The sequence below is a fragment of the Equus przewalskii genome, chromosome 1 (assembly GCF_037783145.1).
Source record: "Equus przewalskii isolate Varuska chromosome 1, EquPr2, whole genome shotgun sequence".
Lineage (NCBI taxonomy): Eukaryota > Metazoa > Chordata > Mammalia > Perissodactyla > Equidae > Equus > Equus przewalskii.
The window spans coordinates 20,389,333-20,413,927 of record NC_091831.1 but is presented as its reverse complement, the minus strand read 5'-3'; the positions used below and the strand labels follow the sequence as shown (position 1 = coordinate 20,413,927).

The 24,595-nt window shown below is 35.7% G+C and overlaps 1 protein-coding gene and 1 long non-coding RNA gene across 8 annotated transcripts in view; both read left to right on the top strand.

Annotated features, from left to right (window-relative positions):
* The window catches only part of SHOC2 (SHOC2 leucine rich repeat scaffold protein), a 97,382-nt gene extending 94,102 nt beyond the window's left edge, over window positions 1-3,280 (top strand). For all 7 annotated transcript variants that reach the window (XM_070632790.1, XM_070632784.1, XM_070632795.1 and 4 more), the window contains one exon: window positions 1,039-3,280. In XM_070632790.1, coding sequence (XP_070488891.1) covers window positions 1,039-1,247 — 209 coding nt within the window. In that variant the 3' untranslated portion in view covers window positions 1,248-3,280. The remainder of the gene's footprint in view (window positions 1-1,038) is intronic.
* Window positions 3,281-9,429: 6,149 nt separating this feature from the next.
* LOC103564766 (uncharacterized) lies at window positions 9,430-23,246 on the top strand. The gene is made up of 4 exons (XR_011543819.1): window positions 9,430-11,298; window positions 16,330-16,436; window positions 21,135-21,262; window positions 22,884-23,246. It is a non-coding gene; the product is annotated as an uncharacterized lncRNA (long non-coding RNA).
* Window positions 23,247-24,595: the final 1,349 nt, after the last annotated feature.

Genomic DNA, 24,595 nt, shown 5'->3' with positions numbered 1-24,595 from the left:
AATAAGGATGATAATAATAGTTTCTCATAGGGTTGCTCTGAATATTAAATTAAATCTTAGACGTAAACAAATCTATTACCTGGTGGCCATTATTTTTATTAGTCTTCTATGTACTACTATCAAATACTGCAAAATTTGAAATTTAAAAATTGGAAACACATGAGGCAGTTTTACACTTTTATTTCTTATATATTTATTCAGCTCGCCTCATGCAGTTGCTTGAGACGTTTGCCTAGAAAGTATGAGTATCCTAAGAGAGTATAACACAAATTTTTTAAATGATTACATAAATTGATTTTGTGGGGGCTGGCCCCATGGCATAGTGGTTAAATTCAGCACACACTGCTTCGGTGGCCCAGGTTCGCAGGTTTGGATCCTGGACATGGATCCTACATCATTCATCAGCCATGCTGTGGTGGCAACACACATGTAAAGTGGAAGAAGCCTGGCACAGATGTTAGCTCAGGGCTAATCTTCCTCAAGCAGAAAATAAAAAATAAAGAATTGATATTTGACTTACTGCCAAATATATGATAACTCTCTTGGTGAAAGACTAATACCAAGTAACAAAAACCTTTCTACATGAGAAATTTATTAATAGGAGAGATTATCACTTGTCTGTAATAGGAAAGTGATTATAGGCATGTACTGACTGTACAATAAACTGAACTCTGGAGCTTTGAAAAAAAATCTGTATGAATCCCAAGCTGTCCCAAAAAGAATCTCTGGAGATAGAGCATGTGTATTTCCAAAAAACTCTCCAAGCTTGAAAACCAACCATAAAGGAAGAGGTTCTGATTTAATTGATATAGAGTAGGACCCAGACATGAGGCTTTTAAAAATCTCTCCTGTTGATTTGAGTATGCAACAAAGTTTGAGATCCATGGTTGTAGAGAGTTTTAAAACTAAGAAAAGGGAATAAGAGGAAATGTGTATTCAGTATACATAATGCCTAGGATAGCATCATGCCCGGTTGAAGTTTTTTAATAGTAACTAATTTTTTTAAAAATAGTAATTGATTTGATTTTTTTAAAACAGGTACACTGGAGAACCTAGAAGAACTGTATTTGAATGACAACCCAAACCTGCATAGCCTTCCGTTTGAGCTGGCTCTTTGCAGCAAGCTTTCAATCATGAGTATTGAGAACTGTCCACTCAGTCACCTTCCACCTCAGATTGTTGCTGGGGGTCCTTCTTTCATCATTCAGTTCCTAAAGATGCAGGGTCCATATCGTGCCATGGTCTGATACAAATCTGCTGGTCCCACACACTGTTCAAAAATAGACTGCCATTAATGTTTCATATCTATATCTGTATCTATTTATGTAGATATTGATATATTTGGCAGATTTATAAAGACAACATTATGTGTTTCTGCTAATAGAGGAATCATAGCCATTTAGATTTTTTTTAATTCTGTACAAAAGGCTTATAAGTTTTCTTTGCTGAACTTGATGGATGTTTTTCTGTTGTGTAATATGATATGCCAGTTTGCTTAAAACATTTGCCAACAAATTATGAAGTTATTAAACTTAAGGGACAGAGGTAGTATAGTTAGATATACTTTCTCTTAGCAAAAATAATGGGCAAACAATTTTGTTGCAACTTTTCATACACATTTTCCCCTTACCAATTGTCAGATCTTTATAGTATTACAGGCCCTGAAGGTAGAATTTTTCTTTAACTTATTTTGAAATTTGAGATTTAAATTTTATATATTGTTTACAGTCAGAGTAAATCACTGGAATTTTTTTCTTGTTTGGTTTTGATTTGCTCTGTTTTAATCAGTCAAATCTAGAGTTTATATCCTTTGCTAAAGAATTTGCATCAGCTCGTTTAAATATTAAGATATCTGCTTGTTCAAACAACTGGCAAGGTGAATCAAAAATTCTGGAATTCCTTTCATTGTGTTTCTCTGATCAATTGTGAAGCAAAATATCTGAAGTGAGTCTTGGGTTGGGGGGAGGGTATTGAGACCTTTTCTAGTAAATATCTTTTCTTAAGTTTGGGGGGACAGAAACTTGTAGTACAAAGGAATTTTCTTTCCTGAAAGTTGCAGATCCACAAAAACAAACAATAATTTGGCAAAATCAACAAAAAGATACACATAAACACACACATTCTATATATGTATATACAATGCTATATAGATATGTATTTATTATATCATAAACTACAATAGGTAACTTTAAGGATTTCTCCCTATCCTTGTACAATGAAATGAATGTTTTTCTTTGAACACTGCAATATATGTATGTTTCAAGGTTATTTAACAGTGTACTATGGTTTTATATCTTGACTTGCCTTGTACATCTTTCAGTTCTGGAATATCTGCGTCTAAGCACAATATCTTCACACTGTGCTATATTGCTGCTGAACTAAATGCACTTTTCCCCACATTTGGGGCACTGGCTTCAAACAATTCAGTTCAGTACCATTGATTTTAATCTCATCTTTCCTTTCTTAGTAGTTGTTAATACAGTTAGGAAAAGAGGCACATTGCATAGAAGCCATTGATAGTTCAGTGGAAGTTATGTGAGATGTGCATGTGCTATTTGATAGATTTTCTTTTGCTTTACTGCTTTTAAGGCTAGCAGTATTGTAAATGTGTGCCCCTTATACAGTACTCTTACTTTTGGTAGTGTCAGTCTAAGTTGATTTAATTATTGAAGAGACTCACAGAGCGGGTGCATTCTAGATATCATTCTAAAAGATATAATGAATTTTCCCATATAATGAATATTATGTATAATTACGTATTGCTGCTTGGTTTTCTTTTTTTTTTTTTTCCACTTAGATGGGCATTGTGTTTTAAATAAAATCATTTTTGAATTAAGGCTATAATATTAAGATAGAAATTTGGAGTGTTATTTTGCTTTTCTTGACGCTCAAATTCAGGACTGAATTTGAGGTTGAACCTATTCATAATTGGCAACTTTTTAAGGAGCAACTAAGAAATGGAAGGCAGGTGAAGATATAAAACCCTAGAATGCTTAAATGTGCTGTAAAACTATTGTAGATGTCACTGGATTTTACCAAGTAATATCCTTTCTTCTTTTTTCCATCTACTGTGGCTTTTCAGTTAAAATTTTGTTTATAAAAGGAATTTGTTTATTACAGCTCTACCTAGAGCTTGTGTGTATGTGTGGTTTTTTAAAATCTCATATCCAGGTGTGTTTATATAGTAAGATGATGGAACTTGAACTTTAAAGGCAGTAACCTAATGTCTTTTCTTGGAAAAAAATATTGTTTCTTGAAAATAGATATGGTTTTTAAAACATTTTGGGTCCCCTGCCTTCATTTATGTTAGTCTGTATCACAAGTGCAAAATGATCACAATCTTACCTGTAAAAGTGTTGTTACATGCAAACCACATGTAGCTGAGGAGTTATAAAATTTAAAAAGTGGAAAACATATGCCCTGTTTATGGCTGCCACCTTGTGAGAGCCCATAAATTTCATTGCTTCTTCTAACAAGAAACTAAAATGGCCTCTCTAATTGGGATATCGTTGTGAAATCAAGATATTTAAATAGTTTGAATATAATAAGGGATATTGTTGAATGACTGCAGTGAGCTAATACTTTCTCTGAAACTGCAGTGGGACTAATTGGCATGTCCAAAATTTTCTTTTCTGTTAAAGAAATTAGATTTAGTCTTTCCTGAGGCTCAGTAAATAAAAAGGAATGTCATAGGATGTTACATTGTAAAAACATTGCTCTCAACTTTGCTTTTTGTTAATATATAGCAGCAAAATGTCAATGACAATATCAAACAGTCTTTTTGTGGTGGTTTAATATTTTTTAAATCCCAAATGGTTATTTCATATAGAAAGAAGGGGGAGATGCTAAATAACTTATGGACTTGATGGATATAAATGAAACAGTAGAAGATAGAAACTCTCGGGGGAGAAAATACACAAAAATTTATTTGTACTTATATTAAAAGGTGGGTGATGCAATTGGAATGAGTTCTAAAAATGTAATTGCATACTTCTAAGTCATCTCTTTGTAAAGCCTGAATCATTTAAAATGGATAAACTCTTTTACATCACAATTTATCTAGTCTTTTCTCTAACTTTTGTTACAATTTTTACTTTTCATCTCAGTTATTGCTTAAGCCATGCCTATTGAGCCCAAATTTCAGCTTGCAGAATTTCCCTTTATCAATAAGAATGTCCTGGTTAAAGGGTATAAAATGGAACACTTTGAAATGGAAAGGAGGCACTATCAATTGTTATGTTCGGCCAACAGCCATCCCACACACTGTCTCTGGAAAGCCAGGATATATAGTTGCTCTTGCGTGGTTAAAATTAGATGAAAGCAAATGACACGATTCAAAATAAGCAGAAGAATAAATTCCTGAAATTTTCAAATTTAGCTGAAATGAATAACTTGTGAAGAAAACTTTCCTTCTGCCTATACCAGAGGATAAGATTGTATACCAAATAGCTTAGCTAAAACTTTTCTCTTGCTTTATTCTTTTGGTTAGTTTTAGCCTTTACAAGCCAATTGGGGCAACTGGAGAACATATGACAGTCTTTGGTTGATTATCAGATCTCTGAGAATTTGCATATGCTAGAGTGGTGATACTGATTTGGTATCTAAGGGAGTATCTTGAATGTTACATTAAAGTATTATGAGAATGTTTTATAAAATAGATATCAGTACTTTTTTTATTGAATAGAATGCCTTCTAAACCTGATAACACTAATTCTAAGGAAACATTTGTGGGTTTATTTTTAACTTTGGAATATAAGTTAAAATATAAATAAGGTTTTTTAGGGGTTTTTAACTTTTAAAACTGAAGTTGGTTGTTATCACCCTTAAAAAAACTTTATGCACTGCATAATTATCTCACTGACTTATACATTCTAAATGTAAACTCTTTTGAATGTAAATACCTGTTAGTGATCAAGACTTCAACTGGATAGTAGTTTATAGTGTTTCAGATTGAGGACTTTTTTAATGTTTGGTAGGAATAGTGTCCACTATTGAGAGTAGGACGGGCAGGGCTATCATGTACAGGTTTGCAGATTGTACAGTGTACAGCAAGACTACATATTGGGGGGATTTATTTACATCATAGATTTGTATATTATGACGATTTTTCAGCAGATGGCAGTAAAGTGCCTTGTTCTAACAAAATCAGTATATTATATCAAATTTCTGACAGATGGAAGTGAAGAGTCTTGAGGAAGGAGTTTTTCCCCCTTATTTGCATAATAATTCTAGTTGGGCTAGTGGGGAGATTTGATCTTCATGTTAATTGTTGGAGCTCCATCCTAACAATCCTAATAACAATTAAATAATATTTAAATGACATAAGCATTTTATATGTTATAGGCACTACTAAAAGTGATCTTACTTGGGAAATCTAATAATTAGAGTTTGTAGGTGCTTTATCAGTGACCACTATTTAGAGTTTGTATGTTATCTAAATTTACCTTTTATCATTAATGGCTTTATTTATATGGAGAATTTAACCTTCCACTGGTCTGATCAGGCTTAATATACAACTAGCATTTGCATTAGTTGTCTCTACCATTTTCTTTTCATGATTTTGTAGAAATTATTATTCAATAAGTCTATCCATCTAGTGCTTAAAACATAGTGTCCACTACTAAAGGGAATGTTATGTGTATGGCTCAAATCATTTATTTATTTTAATATTTGTCTTTGATAGATAAGTATACTAATATATAATTTTTTTTTCTCACCTCAAGACTCATTTTTAATAGTTCAGAAAGATGTCTTGTAATTGCTAGATAAGAATGTAACAAAGTATTTTGTATGATGAATAATACCCTTAGATTATATTTTAAGATGCATGTCAGGACTTGTTAATTAGATACACAATAATTTTTACAGTACACAGTTTACAAGGCATAGGTAGAACACTGCAAAAATGATAGGATCTGAAAAACAATATTTAACAGTTTTGACTTGTCTCCTGGTAAAGCTCAGGCTTCCACTCATGTTTAACAGGGCTTTTGCTGTGATAAATACTTAGCAATCTTGAATTATGATTCAAGGCCAAAAGGTGTAAACAGCCTTCAGAAAATGTACTTTTAACCTGAATTATATTGTTGATTATTTTGGCCTTATATCTTACTTTATCTTAAATTGTCTTACTTTTTTAGTCAGTCGTTCTGTAGTAAGGTATTCAGTATAAATAAGTATTTGTAAATGATATACCAATGAGTCTTTTAAAAAATTCCAATGCTACATGTAACTGAAGTTGGACATGAAATCAATCTTTATAATGCCATCGAACCACAAAAATGTGGAACTGAAAGGACTCTTCACTACGATTTAATCTTCTAGAAAACTTTAAAACAGCAAACGGCATGGATAATTTGTACAAAAGTATGTGCACAAAAAGACCCAACAAAGTATTTTGTACCATCACTAGTGACCTTCAGTATAGTTGTTTATATTGTTTATATTTACTATTTAAAAAATCCCAAACTATAGTTTTTGGGGGTTTTTTTTGTGGTTTTTTTTTTCCTATTAGAGTATATAATGAATATATCCTATAATAAAAACTATCCTATAATGGAGACATTGAATTATTAGTGGTAATTCCCCGATGCCCTGAGCCTTCATGAAGAAAATGCTTTTTGTTTTGTTTTGTAACCTTTCATAAGAAAGTGTGCTCTGCTGTTTAAGATGTCTTGATAACTAAAGGTGGAAATTGAGTACAAGATTCCTAGAAAAGGAAAGTTGTGATATTGGCTAATAAAGATTATTTAAGTCGTGTTTTTAAAGGTTTTATGAGAACAAAAGCTATAAGGGTAAAGGAGACCTTACCCAGTGGAAATTATTTAATTGGCTGAAGAAAACTTAGAAGAGGTAATAAATATTCATCCTATGCGCAACATGATTAACTGTCATCTTTCCTCTTAACATTCTTTGATGTGTATTTTTAAAAAGTCACTCTGGCAACCTTGAGAAGGATAGATTGAAGGGAATCAAAACTAGAGGCCACACGGTCAGATGAGAGGCTGTTGGAGTAATCCAAATGACAGATGACATTGGCTTCGATTGGGATTGTGGCTGTGGGGATGGAAAGAAAGATTTAAAGGAGCCTTAGGAAGAAATGTTAGTAACACTTCATGACTGATTGGAAAAAGTAAGAGAATCAAAAGTTACTTTCAGGATTATGGCTTAAGCATCTAGATGTATTTACTAAATTACGGAACTTTGCAGAAGGACCAGGTTCTTTTGTTTGGATGTAAGGAGAGGATGTGTTCTACCACCTTTGGGACATCAAATAGAGACGTTAAGTAAGCAATTGGCTACTTAAATCTGGTGCTTGGAGGATTAGGCATAGAAACAGTTGATCCAACTTACAGATGATAAATGAAGTAAGAATTTCCTAGGGAGATCATATAGGATGGGAAAAGGATGGAATCCTGATGAACTCCAGCATTTAGTTTTTGTGTAGATAGAAGAGCCTGCAAAGACAGAAGTAGCTGTAGAAGTGGGAAAGAAACAGGGAATATGGTGTTTAGGAAATTATGAATGGCCAATTTCACAGAGTTCAATTTTTCTAACCTCTGAGTGTATTCTGTTTCAATATTTTACTTCCCACACCTACTTTAATAGGACTCTGCACTGTCTAAATTCATGGCCATTAACTAGTTATATGTGGCTATCTAAATTTAGATTAATTAAAATTAAATAAAAAGTTAGCTTTAATTCCTCAGTCACACTAGTCACATACCAAGTTCTCGGTAATCACATGTGGCTGGTGGCTCCTATATTAGTGCAGATACAGAACATTTCTGTCATCAGAATATTCCATTGGGCAGTGACTCTAGTTTGTAGTCACTCTTTCTCCCTGATTGGTTTTCAGCCCTAAACTGAGGTGGAGATTACACTAAGTGCTTGTTCTTCAGGTTGGGCCTATGTGCAATGTTATTTACCCAAAGAACTGGGTGGGGGTGCCAGATGAAGAATGTTAAGGGCAGCTCTTCATGGTCTTTCCAATCTTATATGATTGCTTATATTCTTTCTTATTTAAATTTAATTCCCTTAAATCATCTCCAGAAATGTCACCTAAAGATTTAACCCATTATCTGAGACTGGCCTGGTGGTGCAGTGGTTAAGTGCACACGTTCCGCTTCTCAGCTGCCCGGGGTTCGCCGCCCGGATCCGCTTGGTGAAAGCCATGCTGTGATAGGCGTCCCATGTATAAAGTAGAGGAAGATGGACATGGATGTTAGCTCAGGGCAAGTCTTCCTCAGCAAAAAGAGGAGGATTGGCAGTAGATAGCTCAGGGCTAATCTTCCTGAAAAAAAAAAAAAACCCATTATCCTCATTAAAAAAAATTTTTTATTGCTTGCTCTTTTCCATGTCCTAATTATATAATCAGTTGATTTATGGTGGTCTTTCTCCCTTCATTTTTGCTGTTTAACTGTTTACTTTGTAGTTAATCTTCTGGAATAGATTAGATTTGGGATAACTGGCCAAGTCTATACATTTATTTTTAACTCGTCTTTGATCAAGATTTGCTTATCTGGTCTAGCTAAAGAACTAGATTTTCATGTTCTTATGACTGCTAGCAAAAATCAGGCCCAGGAAGAGAATGTTTCTGTTTGGGAATGGCGCAATCTAAAATATACACAGGAAAATTCTGACTTGAAAAGAATACCATTATAAAAATATTTAGATTAAATTTAAGTGATCAGATTATCACCTTTTTAATAACTTCTATAGGTTAAAGTGATGAGACTGTCAACTCAAACTATTGTTTTTCACTATTTTTAAAAACTGGGTAATAAATTCTTTAAATTACAAGTTCAATAATGCCTAATGAGAGAATATATATTATAAATACTACCTTCAAAGTTAGGCATTGTGAATATCCAAATTTTTGTAAAGATTTTACTTGATTGGATAACTGTATCTTTACTTTTTTTCCTTGTTGAGATTAGACATAAGAATCTGAATATTTGGACTTTTTTTAGTTTTTATCACTGATGTTGAAAATCAGTTAGAAAACCTAATCTTAATGTAACTTATTTCTTAGAGAATTTTAATGCTCAATGTTTAAGCATATAAGTGGCCATATTTCTTATGATGGAAATAGCAGCCAGAATGCTTGGAATTAGCTTTTAATTTCTGAAGTGTAAAGATATACCATATGTGTATGTGAGTACATATATATGAATAAGTGAATTCAAGAGAGAGTAAAAGCAGAATGATGAAAACATAAATGAAGTGAACTTTATGTATTTCCACTCAGGCAGATGACTGATTTGTAAAGAAGTTCCCTGGTTTTTCTTGATTTGAAGGGTCATTATGTTTTGCTGAATTTTATTTATTATAGATTCCACACCTTTTAACTAACACGATTCCTTGGTACAAAAACAATGTTTATCATTTCTTGTCAAATATACACTACAGACACAAAGTTTTGCCATTGAGGAGGTCACAATCTAATGGATTTCACACCTATTTGAGTAATCTACTTTTAAAAAATTAAGAATAGCTGATTTCATTCGGAGTTCAATTTTTCTAACTTCCAAAGCACTTCCTGTTACTGCTTAATAAAAGCCATCCAGAGGCGATTGAGAACATGGATTGCCTTTTTAAAAGTTCTGATAGACTGGTTTGTAGAGAGTAAAATATTAACATGAAGAGTTGTGGATGAGCCTGGGTTTAGAATGATTACCATTTTCTTCTAAAATGTTTGGTGACTTTTTTCTTTCTATGAACATCGGCTTGGATGCAAGTAATAAATCTACACATTTTGGCCTTTGATGTCAATTCAAAAGAACACTACAGTCAAGAGCTCTTCTAACCCCTAATTTATTTGGATTGCAGATGAAAACTTTTTAAAAGCAAAATTTTTCTAGTTTTCTGCTTTTGTACGGTAATAACTTATCCTGTTACTTTCCCCAGGGCATAATTAGTCTTACCACATTCATTAGGTGTTACTGTACATGAGATACCTGAGTGTTAGGGTTTTTCTAATTTTATATGCATACACACACATTTCATGGAGATTGTATTTCTACAGTTCTTTTTTTCTAAGCACACTTGAATATCATGTAATAAATACCAGCTTTTTAAAATATACAATTCTGAAATATACAAACTATTCTTCCAAGGGAAGTCTTTAAAACAAGTTCTAAGTTCAACGAGAGTTTGCTTGTACCCAAGTGCCTTGGTAGTAAAATAACTTTATGCTGTTATTTGTTCGAGTGAATTTTAAAACAATTTGGATTACTAGAATTCCATGGGCTTGAATTTCATTGAGGATTGTTAAGGACTCAGGTTACTTCTGAATCTTTATAAACTTGACAACCTTGGTAATCATTTTTTTCCAATTTTTTTGGTTTTAGTTATGTTTAGTTTTTTTTTAAGATCAGTTGTATTTTTTTTTTTTTTTAAGGATTGGCACCTGGGATAACAACTGTTGCCGATCTGTTTTTATTTTTTCTTTCTTTTGCTTTATTTCCCAAACCCCGCCCCCCCACCCCCTTCCCAGTTGTATATCTTAGTTGCAGGTCCTTCTAGTTGTGGGATGTGGGACGCCGCCTCAATGTGGCCTGAAGAGCAGTGCCATGTCCGAGCCCAGGATCCAAACCCTGGGCCGCTGCAGCATAGTGCGCGAACTTAACCACTTGGCCACGGAGCTGGCCACCAGTTGTGTATTTTAAGTAACTAAGCTAAATTCATTTTCCCTTGCTGTTCTTTCCATTTTTATATAAATGTGACTCCATTTTTTCCCCCAAGGTGGGGGAATATCCAAGGAATTGAGCTATACACTGATGCAGTATCATGCCAACGTTGAAATTAGAGCCTGGGTCTTCTGACTCCTTAGTCAGTATTCTTTCTACTCCACTATATTGGCTCTCCATCCAAACCAAACCACTTTGCACTGCCCTGATGGAAATAGGCTAACCGGGTGAAAGCTGATAATGTGGGGCCCTGATTAAAATAGTTAACCAGGTGAAAGTCTAGTCAAAACTTTCTCCATTAGGAATCTACTAATTTGAGGAATGATATATTGTAACAGCCATAAATTTGAACAATTTAGATTGCGTTCCACACTTCTTTCCTTCTCTTCCTTTTAAACCAGATGAAAGAGACAAGCTACAAAGTGCTAGAATTAAGACTATAATGTATAATTTGTATACTAAACACTGTTTTTGTATGTGTAATCTTCCATGTTAATTATAGGTGAAATATTTACTAATAAAATTTTTGTTTTGGATAAAGGCGAGGATCAATGACTTTAGAGTTGGTGGTTCAAAGAAATCACATGGACCATCCCCTGTCTTTCAGGTAAATAAGACACTATCTATTTTAAAGCTAAAGTAACCAAACCCAAGGAGCTGTTCAGTCAACTAGCTGTTAATAGGACAATGGAACTGGGGACTACCTCTACTAGCACCATGTTCTTTTGGCTCTATCATGTTGACTTTGGGATGTTGTATGCTTAATTGTGAACACATCCTCCTTTCTAAAAGTTTAGCTTTGGGAGAGAGATGTTTGGAGCTGTGTGAGTAGTAATTAAGAAAGGATATCTCTTGGCTCACCATCCTGAGTAGTTTAAATGAATCCAAGGGAACAATGGAGTGACAGGTGTTGCAACCAGATTGTATTTACTTCCAAGACCATGGAATCCATGTGGCCTACAACGTATAAATCCAAATTAAAGTTATCACAGTTGCCTTTTGTGGACTGGCTGATAGAGAATTCTGCATTCAATTTCATTTGTTTTTCTATATCCTAGACTTGGGTATGAAAAAACGATGTACATTCATTCAACAGGCACTGATCTAGGTGCAGGATATATTAGTGAACAAAATAGACCATAGCGAAACTTGCATTCTAGTGGGGCAAGGCAAATGATAAACAGTAAGCAAATTTTATACTCTATTAGAAGTTGATAAATGCTATTAAAACAAAAACAAAAATTTCCAGTTTCTGGTCCAGTATGTAAGGAACTTCAAAGTTGTTGCTCTGTTCTAACAACAAATAGAAAGCTAAACAAACTGAAAATCAACTCTTCTCAGATTTATCAGAAAATTGGGGTCACAGGGCAAACTGCTGCCCCCAAAATTGGAGAGATGGACAGGTACAGAGAATCACAATTACCAGAGCAGAAATCCGTGAGCATAAACCTCCATGGAAACCAGTGCCAGAGTAGGAAAACCTAAACTGTAATTGACAAATTGCTGATAGTTTGGTGTGGACAAGTCTGAGAGTTAAAAACTCCCAGAAGCCCAGTCTAAAGGGGGCTCCCACACTTTTTTCAAGTTTGTACCTCCAAGACCCCTCGCCAGTTCGCACAGTGAAGATTAGAGAACAGGGGGCCGACCCAGTGGCTGAGTGGTTAAGTTCACATGCTCCACTTTGGCAGCCCAGGGTTTTGTGGGTTCTGATCCCGGGCACAGACCTAGCACTACTCATCAAGCCATGCTGAGGTGGCATGCCACATAGCAGAACTAGAAGGACCTACAACTAGAATATACATCTATATGCTGGGGGGCTTTGGGGAGAAGAAGAAGAAAAGGTTGGCAACAGATGTTAGCTCAGGGCCAATCTTTAAAAAAAAAAGATTGGAGAACAATCTCCATGCTTCCAGCATGAGGAGGGAAAAATAGGCATTTTGCTATATACTGAGAGCATTTCCGTTCTTAACAAGCCCTGCTCTCAAGAGAAACTTTTACCAGAGCCTAACTCACCTGGAGAAGAGAAATACTCAACTACAAGCCCTCTAGCTTTCCATGTGGAGGAATGGAAATATCCAACTCTAGCCTTCATGTCTCACTGAAGGGGAAAGGGGGACTAGGAAGTATTTATTTCTCAGTCATAGTCCAGGGGCACAAGCTCATTTAAAGATGGACTTGCTCATAGGACTAGAACATTTCCTTACCCCCACATCTTAGCACCACATGACTGAGGCCTATTTACGTCAGTTCTTATAACTCAATACATCATGTCTAGTTTTCAACAAAATATTACAAGGCATACCCAAACACACACACAGTTTGAAGAGACAGAGCAACTATCAGAACGAGATTCAGGTATCACAGGATGCTGGAATTATAAGATGAGGAATTTAAAATAATTGATTCATATGCTAAGGGCTCTAATGGAAAAAGTAGACAACATATAAGAGCAGAGGGATAATGTAAGCAGAGAGATGGAAAAATTATAAGAAAAGAAATGCTAAAAATAAAAACCACAGTAGTGGAAATGAAGAATGCCTTTGTTGGGCTCATTAGTAGATGACACAGTTGAGGAAAGAATCAGTGAACTTGAAGACATGTCAGTAGAAACTTTCCAAATGAAAAACAGAGAGAAAAGACAAAACAAAAAACAACAAAAAAACCAGAATACCCAAGAACTATGGAACAACCACAAAAGATATAACATGTAATAAGAATATCAGAAGGCAAAGAAAGAGGAACAATATTTCAGCAGTGATGACTGAGAATTTCCCAAACTTAATGTCAGACACCAGACTGCAGACCCAGGGAGATCAGAGAACACCAAGCCAGATAAATACCCCCCAAATCTAGACCTAGGCATATCATATTCAAATGGCTGAAAAATCAAAGATAAAGAAAAAGATCTTGGAAGAAGCCAGAGAGAAAAAACCCTTTACCCATGGAGGAGCAAGGAGAAGAATTACATCAGACTTGTTTTTGAAATTATGCAAAAACACAGTGGAGTGAAATATTTTAAGTGTTGAGAGAGGAAAAAACCCCCATCAACCTAGATTTCTGTACCCTGTGAAATTGTCCTTCAAAAGGAGAAATACTTTCTCACACAAACAAAATTTAGAGAATTTCTCACCAGTAGATCTGCCTAGCAAGAGTTGCTAAAAGAAGCTCTTAAAAGGAAAATGATAGAGCTCAGAAACTTAATCTACATGAGGAAAAGGAGAGCATTAAGGAAGAAATAAATGGTCAAATAAAATATTTTGTTTTTCTTAGAAGTTTAAAATAATCATAGCAAAAATGTATTTGGTGATTATAGATTATGAGTAAGTGAAATGAAAGACAGCAATATTATAAGGGATGGGAGAGAGGAATTGGAAATACTCTGTTATCAAGTGCTTGCCTTACCCATGAAGTGATGTAACTGTTATTTGAAAATGGACTTGGATTAGTTGTAAATGTGTATTGCAAACTCTAGGGCAATCACTAACAAAAGTTAAAATAAAAGCATCCTCAATATGCTAAGAGAGGAGAAACAATGGAATCACAAAATGCTCAATTCAAAGCACTGAAGGCAGAAAAAGTGTAGAAGACAAAGAAAGAGTCACTCACTATTTCTCCCTTGTCCCAGCTCCTGGCAACCACAAATCTGCTGTCTGCCTCCATGAATTTGCCAATTCTGGATATTGCATATAAACAGAATCATACAATATATGGCTTTCATGTCTACCTTCTTTCACTTAGCATACTGTTATCTCTGAACTCTTTTTAGGAGCTTGATTTTTTTTTGTAGTGGTATAGGTGAAGCAATTTAAAAATTCTTTTATATCCGTTCTATGAATATGAAAATGAATACCTGTGTAAGGTTGTTGGGAGCCAGGGTCATCACTATGAAAGAAGAGTCATACAAATTTGGAACGAGGAAGGCAAGAAAGGACTCTGTGGGATGGGCTGACATTGGAGGTAACAATGTGAACTCATGATTTCCAAAATAGATTTATATGTGTGTGCACATGTATTTATGTGTGTATATATCTAAGTATATGTATGTGTGTACACATCTGTATATTTTTTAGCTCTGTCTGCTGAAAGGACTCAGAAGCAGACACTCCCGTAGTAATGGGTACTCCTAGCATCCAGATGTTGGTTTCTATTACCCCACCTACAGGAACCAGGGCTCCTCAGACAAATGACTGAGTCCAAGGCTGGAGAATCCCTGAAACATTTTGTTGAGTTAGAGCAAGGAAGTGCCCCCGTAATTGATGGGGACATGCCACAAGGACAGAGAACCCAGCTTCAAGGGATTATTTGAACACAAAAACAATTAAGAACAGTAGTTAACTATAAATCATGAAAAAAATTAGAAGCCATGAAATGATAGATACATAAATAGGTGGGTAGGGAAGAAGTGAGGGGTCTTGTGGAATGCCAAGAACTGACTGGTAAATGAGGAGAGAGTGCAGAGAAAATAACTTTGCAACCATCATAGTAAAAATTGATTCAAGCAAATATCATTAATGGATGATAAATCTAGGGGAAAATTTTGATAAGGAGCAGGACATTTGCATGACCAGAAAGTGAGTCCCCACAGATTACTTATGAGTTGCATGGCAAAAATAGTAACTATGAAAAAGAAAACTCCAATAAACACCTTGACTAGGTGATCAAAATTAACACCACTATTATGGGGCAGATGGACATAACGTTACTCTGGATGTGACACACTAAGAAGGACACAATATCACATATATTAGTATTCCTGCTAGGAATGGCTAACCAGAATCTAATCAGGAGGAAACACCAGACAGACCCCAATTGAGGAATCTTCTATTAAAGAACAAAATAAAACTCTTTTCAAAAATATCAATGTCATAATAGAAAAAGAAAAGCTATAGAAATGATCCATAAAAGGCTACTACAAAGATGTGACAAGTAAATGGAATACCTGATGCTAGACTGACTTCTGTGTTGGAGAAAAAAAATGCAATTGGGTCAATTGACAAAATTGAAATATGATGGAAGATTGATAAAAAGAATAATGTACCAATGTTACCTTTACTGAAGTTGATAACTGTTCTGTGATTATGTAAAAGTATATTTCTATTCTTAGAAATGAACACTGAAGTAGCTAGGGGTAAAGTGCCATGATATTTGCAACTTACTCTCAAATAGTTCTGAAAAGTACTATTGTGCAATATTGTGTCTGTGAGAGAGAGACAGACAGAAAGTAATTGATAAAGCAAATGGGATAACATCTTAATAGGTAAATCTGGGAAAAGGGCATACGAGTCTTCTTTGTACTATTATTCTTACAACTTTTTCTCTAAGTTTTAAATTATTTTAAATAAACAATTTTTATAAAAAATTATTTGGTAATTGCCTAACATACACAAAGAACTAGTTTAGTTAGATGAAAAAATAAGTAATTTTCATTTATTTCTTAGTAGAAACTAAAATATTGAAAGTCTGGGAAAATAAAAGACTTTTAATATTTATTTGACAGACATCTCTTAAAGGCACAGCCAGGAAACTCTTACCTCTGCCTTTTTTTTAATGTTAGGGTGATTTTTTTTTTTAAGAATTTCCCTTAGTTTATAAATATTGTGCGATAATTACTCTGTTTTCACACTTTATTCGGTCTCAGTTCAAAATTTGGCTTCCAACGGAACAGGCTGAGAAGTGAAAGAGTGGCCATTAAGGGTGAATGAACTTGTCCTGACTCTTTGCAACCTACAGGCGTTATAATCCTGTGTAAGTATCATTAGTCATTTTGGTTAGAGGTTGATCAATTTTACTGATCTCTTCAAAGAACCAGCTTTTGCTTTCATTGATTTTTCTCTATAGTTTTCCCGTTTTTTAAAATTGATTTCTGCTCTTTATTTTTCCTTCCTTCTGTTTTTGAGTTGAATTTACTTCTTTTTCTTTTTATATTGTTCATCTGAGATCTTTCTTCTTTTCTAATATAGGCATATAGTCTATTAATTTCCCTCCAAGCATAGCTTTAGTTGCATCCAGCAAATTTTGTACATAGTATTTGTTTTTTCATTCCATTCAAAATACTTTTTAATTTCCCTTTAGACTCCCTCTTTAACATATGTGCTGTTTAGAAATGTGTTATTTAGTTTCCAAATATTTGGGGGGATTTTGCATATAACTTTCTGTTATTGATTTCTAGCTTATTTGTGTTATGGTCAGATAACACACTTTGTATAATTTCAATTCCTTAAAATTTGGTGAGGTTTGTTTATGAGCCAGAATGTGGTTTAGGTTTTTAATTTTATTGAGAGATAACTTGCATACCATTAAAAGTGTACAGTCTAGTGGTTTTTAGTATATCCACAAGGATGTGTAACTATCACCACTATCTAATTCCAGATCATTTTTTATCACCCCATAGAGAAATCCTGTACTTGTTAGCAGTTGCTCCCCATTCTTTCCTTCCAGGCCCAGGCAACTATGTATTTACTTTGTTTCAAGGGATTTTCATATTTTAGACATTTCATATAAATAGAATCACAAAATATTTGACTTTTTGTGTCTGACTTCTTTCACTGAGCATATTTTCAAGGTTCATCCATATTTTAGCATATATCAGCAGTTCATTCACTTTTATGGCTGAATAATATTCCATTGGATGGATAGATCACATTTTATCCATTCATCAGTTGAGGGACATTTGAGTTGTTTCCACTTTTTGGATTTTCTGAGGAATGCTTCTGTGAACATTTATGTATAAGTTTTTTTGAGGATGTATGGTTTCATTTCTCTTGGGTATATATGTAGAAGTAGAATTACTGGGTCATATGGTAACTCTATGTTTAGCAGTTTTAGGAACTGCAAAATTTTTCCGAACTAGCTGTGCCATTTTCTAATCTCATAAGCAAGGTATGAGAGTTCCAATTTCTCAATATTTTTTCCAACACTTATAATTATCTATCTTTTTATTGAGCCATTCTAGTGGGTGTGAAGTGGTATCTCATTGTGGCTTTGGTTTGCATTTCCCTAATGACTAATAATGTTGAGCATCTTGTCATGTGCTTATTGGTCATTTGCATGTCTTTGTAGAAATGTCTATTCAAATCTTTTGCCTATTTTGAGATTTAGCTGTCTTTTTGTTATTGAGATATAAATGTTCTTTAGATATTCTAAATACTAGATTCTTATCAGAAATATGATACAAAAATTTTCTCCTATTCTGTGAGTTGTCTTTTCACTTTCTTGATGGTGTCCTTTGAAACACAAAAATTTTTAATTTTTATGAGATGCAATTTATCTTTTTTCTTTGGTTGCTTGTGCTATAGATGTCAAATCTAAGAAATCATTGTCTAATCCAAGGTCATAAAGATTTAAACCTATGCTTTCTTCTAAGAGTATTATAGTTTTAGCTCTTGCATTTAGGTCTTTGATCCATTGAGTTATTTTTGCATGTAGTGTGAGGTAGGAGTCCAAATCCAATCTTTTACATGTGGAAATCCAGTTGTCCCAGCACCGTATTTTAAAAAGACTATTCTTTCTCCCATTAAATTGTCTTGGCACCCTTGTGGAAAATCAATTGTCTATAAATGTGTGGGTTTATTTATGGACTGTTAATTCTTTTCCACTGACCTATATGTCTATCCTTATGTCAGTACCATATTTTTTTTTATGATTGTAGCTTACAGCAAGCAAGTTTTGAAGTCAGAAAGTGTAAGTCCTCCAACTTTTTCTTCCTTTTCAAGACTGTTTCAGCTATTCTGGGTCCTCTCTATTTCCATATGAATTTTAGGCTCAGCTTTCCAACTTCTGCTAAAAAGCCAGTTGGAGCTTTAATAAGGATTGCATTGAATCTGTAGATCAGTTTGTTGAGTATTGTCAACCTTAACAATATTAAGTCTTCCAATATATGAGCAGGAGCTGTCTTTCTGATATGGTCTATCTTGATGAAAATGTCTTGTGCACTTGAAAAGAGTATGTCTTTTCTTGTTGATGGAGTGTTCTGTAAATGTCCATTTGGCCATGTTTGTTGATAGCTTTGTTTAGGACTCCTATATATGGTTACTGTGAGAGGAGTGTCAAACTTTCAAATTATATTTGTGGATTTGTCTATTTCTTCTTTGAACTTTATCAGTTTTTGCTTAATATATTTTGAAGCTCTTTTATGTGTACACACATTTAGGGCTGTTTTTTTTTTTTTAAAGATTGGCCCTGAGCTAAGATCTGTTGCCAATATTCCCCTTTTTTCTCTCCCCAAAGCCCCCTAGTACATAGTTGTATATCCTAGTTGTAGGTCCTTCTAGTTGTGGCATGTGGGACGCTGCCTCAGCATGGCTTGATGAGTGGTGCTAGGTCTGCACCCAGGATCTGAACTAGCAAACCCTGGGCTGCTGGAGCAGAGCGTGTGAACTTAACCACTTGGCCATGGCCCACATTTAGGATTTTAATGTTTTCTTGATGTATTTATTCTTTTATCATTATGTAATATCCCTCTTTATCCTGGTAATTTTCCTTGTTCTGAAGTTGACTTTGATATTAATTTAGCCTTTCTAGCTTCTTTTTGATTAATGTTTACATGACATACCTTTTCCAATCTTTTTACTTCTAACCTATCTACATCATTATTTTTAACTTGGGTTTTTTGTAGACAGCATCTAGTTGGGTCTTGTTTTGTTTATCCAGTCGAATGACCTCTGTCTTTTTATTGGTGGGTTTAGACCATTTCTTTTTATTGTAATTATTTTGTATGGTTGGATTTCGATTTACATTATATTATTTCTTTTCTGTTTGTTATCTCAGGTTTTTGTTCTGTTCCTCCTTTCCTGTCTCTTTTGAATTATTCAAATACTCTTGTTTATATTTTATTTTAATTTCTCTATTCCATTTTTTGGTTAGAATCTTTGTATTTTTTTTTAGCGGTCATTCTAGGGATTGCAGTATATGTACCCAACCTGTCATAGTCTTCCTAGAGTTAATATTTTCCACTTCAAATAAAATGTAGCAGCCTTACAACTATATACACTCCTTTATACTCCCTCTTATAGTTGTTCTACATGTTACATTTATATGCATTGAGAGCTCCATCAGATGTTGTAATTTTCACCTTAACATCAATTATATTTAAAGAACTTATGAGGAAAAATAGTCTATTATATTTACCCAAGTGTTGTAGATTGAATTATGTCCTTCAAAAGAAGATACATTGGAATCCTAACTCCCATACCTCAGAATGTGTCCTTATTTAGTGATAGGGTCTTTACACAGGTAATCAAGTTAAAATGAGGTCATTAGAATCCAATATGACTACCGTCCTTATAAAAAGGGGGAAATTTGGACACAAAGACACACAGGAAGAACACCATGTGAAGATGAAGGCAGAGATCAAGGTGATCGATATACAAGCCAAGGAATGTCAATGACTGACAGCAACCACCAGAAGCTAGAAGAGAGGCATGGAAAAGACTTTCTCTCACAGCCCCCAGAAGGAATCAACCTTACTGATACCTTACTTCTAGCCTCCAGAACTGTGAGACAAATATTTTATACCGTTTAAGCTACCTAGTGTGTGGTATTTAGTTATGGCGGCCATAGAAAGCTAATAAACCAAGTATTTCCCATTTCTGTTATTCTTCCTTCATTCCTGACACGCCAGGTTTCCTTCTGGTATCATTGACTTTCAGACTGAGCAACTTCCTTGGGTGTTTCTACTGATCTATCTTCCCAGTTCACTGAATCTTTCCTCTGTCATCTCTCTCCTACCGTTGAGCCTGAGGTCTCAAGATGAAATCATCCTGGACTGAGGATAGGCTCTAAATACGATGACTGGTGTCTTTACAAGAGAAAGGAGGTAGAGATTTGGATATGGAGAGGCAAAGAGGGAAGAAGGCCACGTGAAGATGGAGCTAGACATTGGAGGGATGCTGCCACAAGCCAAGGTATGCCAGGAGCCAGCAGGAGCTGGGAAAGGCAAAGAAGAATTCTCCCCTAAAGCTTTTGGAGGAAGCATGGCCCTGCTGACACCTTGATTTCAGACTTCTAGCCTCCAAGGCTGTAAGAGAATACATATCCGCTATTTTAAACGACCCAGTTTGTGGTAAACTGTTAGGGCAGCCATAGGAAACTGACACTGAGCCCTTCCAGCGAGGTGTTTGTTTAAAAAAATTCCAGATTGTGTGTTTTTTAGTTTTAAACTTTGCATTTGGTTTCTTTTTATAGTTCCTATTTCTCTGCTCAGAACTTTTAACTTTTAATTTATTTCATGAGTGTTTATTTACCTTTACCTCTTGGAACACAGTTATAATAGCAGCTTTTAATACCTTGTTGGATACTTCTAACATCTCAGATTAAGCATCTGTTTATTGTTATTCCCCCTGACATTGACCTGGTTCTTTGTCTGTTGAGTAATTTTGGATTATATCTTGGACATATGGATATTACTTCGGGTCCTGTTAAAATCTGCTTTATTTGTTTTTACAGGCTATCAACCTAGTTGGTTTCAGATCACAGGTTTTTTTCTCTCCTTCTATGGCCGGTGTTTCCAAAGCGAAGTGTTGGAAGCTTTTGTATGCTGCATTTTGTTGGTCCCGTGAAGGCACAGCTCACAGGTGAGCCTGGGGCTTACGTCAGCTCATATACAGGATCAGAGGGTCCCTTTCTCCAGCTCTCTTCTCTTTGGGTTGCCCTCACTCCAACTCACGGATCCCTTTTCTGATTCCTCTGATGACAGACAGATTTCTCTTAGAGTTTTAGTTACTCATGATAGCACCACCTAGTTCTGCGTGTCTGAGTCCAGCCTCCCCACAAAGTGGTGAGACAAAAGAATAAGGAAAATAGAGTTTACCCTCATACCCCTCTGCCCCTACTCTTCAGAGCACAGGGTCTTCCTTTCTCCGTTCCTCCTGCCAGAAAAGTTTTTTTTCTCAAAGTTTTAGCTGCCCAGGCTGCTGCCACACATCTCCAGAATTGGGGCCACTCTAGTGTCAGGGGTAGGAGAGTAAAAAAGAGAAAGAGAATTTAAAAACAATTTCAGAGATTCTCTCCACATTTTCCAGCTCACAGCGGACCCTCTTCCCAGCTGTCTGGCCAGAAAGATGGGATTTCTCTCTCCATCTTAGTTATTCACACTTGCTGCTCCATTCCACAACAGAGGCCTTCCTTGGGTCAAAGTCGGGAGATAAAAGACGAAAAAACAATAAACAGGAAACTCACTCCCATGTGGTTTTCTTCCTCAATTTTTGTTTTCCCTTTCTAATCTGTCTGCTTCTGTTTACTTTTTAAGTAGTTGCTTCTTGTGTTTTGTCCAGATGTTTTAGCTGGAATCAGTTGGGAAACAGAGGCATTAACAGGGTTATTTCTTCTTTTCTAATGCTGGAAGTGGGTATGTCTTTTTAACTGTCTCTATTTTACCTTTATTTTCTACATGATGGATAAAGGGAGGCTTCAGTGCCTGAACTTGGAGTGCTATGATCACTGGAGATACTTGGCACTTTTTAAAAAGCTCAGCTATTTTATTTAAATCTCTTGAATATATGTAAGGTCAATGGAAAAGAGTCTTCTCAGAGAATCCCCAGTCAGTGAACTTGGAAATCATGTCTTATTGACGATTCTTAGCATCAATGTCTAGCACCGAGTCTGTTTCATTGAAGATGAACAATAAATAATTTTGTGAAATTATAAAGCTCCAGCATTCATTCTGGTCAAGTATTCTGGTTGCACAGAATAGAAACCAACTCAAATAGACTGAAGTAAAAAGGGAAAGTAGATCTGTGGGCTCTGGAATCTCATGAAATCCAAGAACAAAAACAAGAGCTCCATCTCAGCCTCATAGCAATGAAATCTGGAAATCGGATGCTGGGAAAAACAAGGCAGCTTCTTTCTCGTATGTTTTTCTGGAGGAATACCTGGTTCCTTGCAACTGCTACTCTCTGTGCATTTGCTTAATCCTCCTTCTTTTCTCCCCTGGTAAAGAGAGAGAGATGGAAAGAAATCAGGTTCTTAGTGAGAATGCTGAGCCACTGCATCAACCTTGCCCAAAGCCTACTCTGCCCCTGGCTTGAACTGAATTTCATTTACGTGAATCAATCCATTTTCTATTCTATTTTAGCTGATTCAAGTCAGACTTTCTATTGTGAAAGAAGGCACCCTGAAACAGCCTCACCCTATTCACACTATTTATTTAAAGTTCCATCAGCTTTAAGACTCTATGACTCTCTTCTCTGTCTCTAGGCTCCTTCTACACCTCCGGTCTGGCCCACATCTGACTCAAAATCAACAGATGGCCATCAATCCTGCTTTTAGTTCTCCAAAGAAGGCGATTCCCAGTTTTCGTTGCTCACAAATTTTAGTACTTAACGACCCTGTTGGAAGGCTTTCCTTATTGTGTTCAATTTTCTTGGTTCTCTGAACTTCATTGATGTTCGTGCCTCTTCCTTGGTAGCTAATAATGTAAGTAACTGGAAGTAATGTAAGTGTATCTTCCTTACATATTATAAACAGCTCAAAATCATAGACTTCCACTCTCTCCCTTGCAGTCCACAAAACGTTATAAATACTTGTTAAAACAAATTAAAGTCATATTTCCCACTTTCATTTTGTTTTTAATTCTTAGTTTTCATACTAATGTGTTAACTATCAACCTTTAAGTTGGGCATATGTTAGGATCTATTTGCCTTCTTAGGAAGGTTTAGATTAATGAAAGAGAAAGTGCTGCCAAATAAACAAATGCACCTAATGTATATTGAGCACCTATTAAGTACCAAGCCCTGTGTTATGTATTTTCCATGTATTCACTCATTTAATCTTCACTTAAGAGTATGCATGAGGTTTGTACACTTATTGTTCTCATTTCCACACGAGGACACACAGGTCCAGAAAGTTAAGTAAATTAATCCAGTTATTAAGTGACAGAGGCAGGACCAGAATCTGGGTTTGTCTTATTCCAAAGGCCAAATGTCTAATGACTTCACTCTAATGCCTCCCAGGACCTGGCAGGCAGGGGTCCCTTTAGGAAGGAAGAGCTTGTGCTTTGCTTGTCTCATTAATTAGGGAGAATGGAAAAAAGCTATCATTTCCAGGGAGCAGTGATGGCCAGACCACCTCTTAAATAGTGTATATGTGTGCTATGTTTCAGGCACTGTGTCTCCACGGTTTCTTTAGTAAATGTGAAGGGTGATTCGCCTTACCTAATTAGATGAACGGAATGTTAGTTTAAGAGTTATTAAAGTTGGTGACAAATATCTCCTTTACACCCAAGGGCCAGTGGCTCTTGCTTGCCTGTTATGCCTGAGAACAAATAGCCATCACTTGCCATAACTGATTCACGTTTGCTTTTACTTATGCTTCTGGACAAAGCAGGCCAGATAATTCACCTGGGTGTTGGGGGAAAGGGCACTTATTTGTGAGGACTGACCTGGAAGACTGCAGAAGGTAGTGGTAAGGTGTATGTGCACAGCCCTCAACAGACACACTTTAGTGGGAACACAAACAAGTCCTGCAGGCTTGGGCAGCAGCAAAGAGCCAACCCAGGGCCCAACCTTTCTTGGCACCCTGAAGGTAGAGTTGATCCTGACACAGGCGGCTGTCCTTTTGGTTTTGGCCAGAGGTCCTTGCAGAGTCAGACAACACCTGGCTTAATCTTCCAGCCTGGGGCAGAATGGGCTAGCACTTCAGAAAAAGGGATGGAGGTGGTGGCAGGACTTCTCACTTGTTTTTGTGAGTATAGCAGGATTGATCTGGCTATCAGTGATGAGAAACACGGAAGGCGGTAAATAAGGCAGCTCCTCATGACACTCTTGGAGTTGATGCTTTTCTTTTGGCTTAAATTTGCTTTTAATAACAATGTGATTCCAAAGGGCTCCACACAGGTACCAGAAAGTGGGGGAATTAAATAACAGCTCAGAGGAAGCAGCAGATTTTTTTCTAGTGACTGCCCTCCCCTC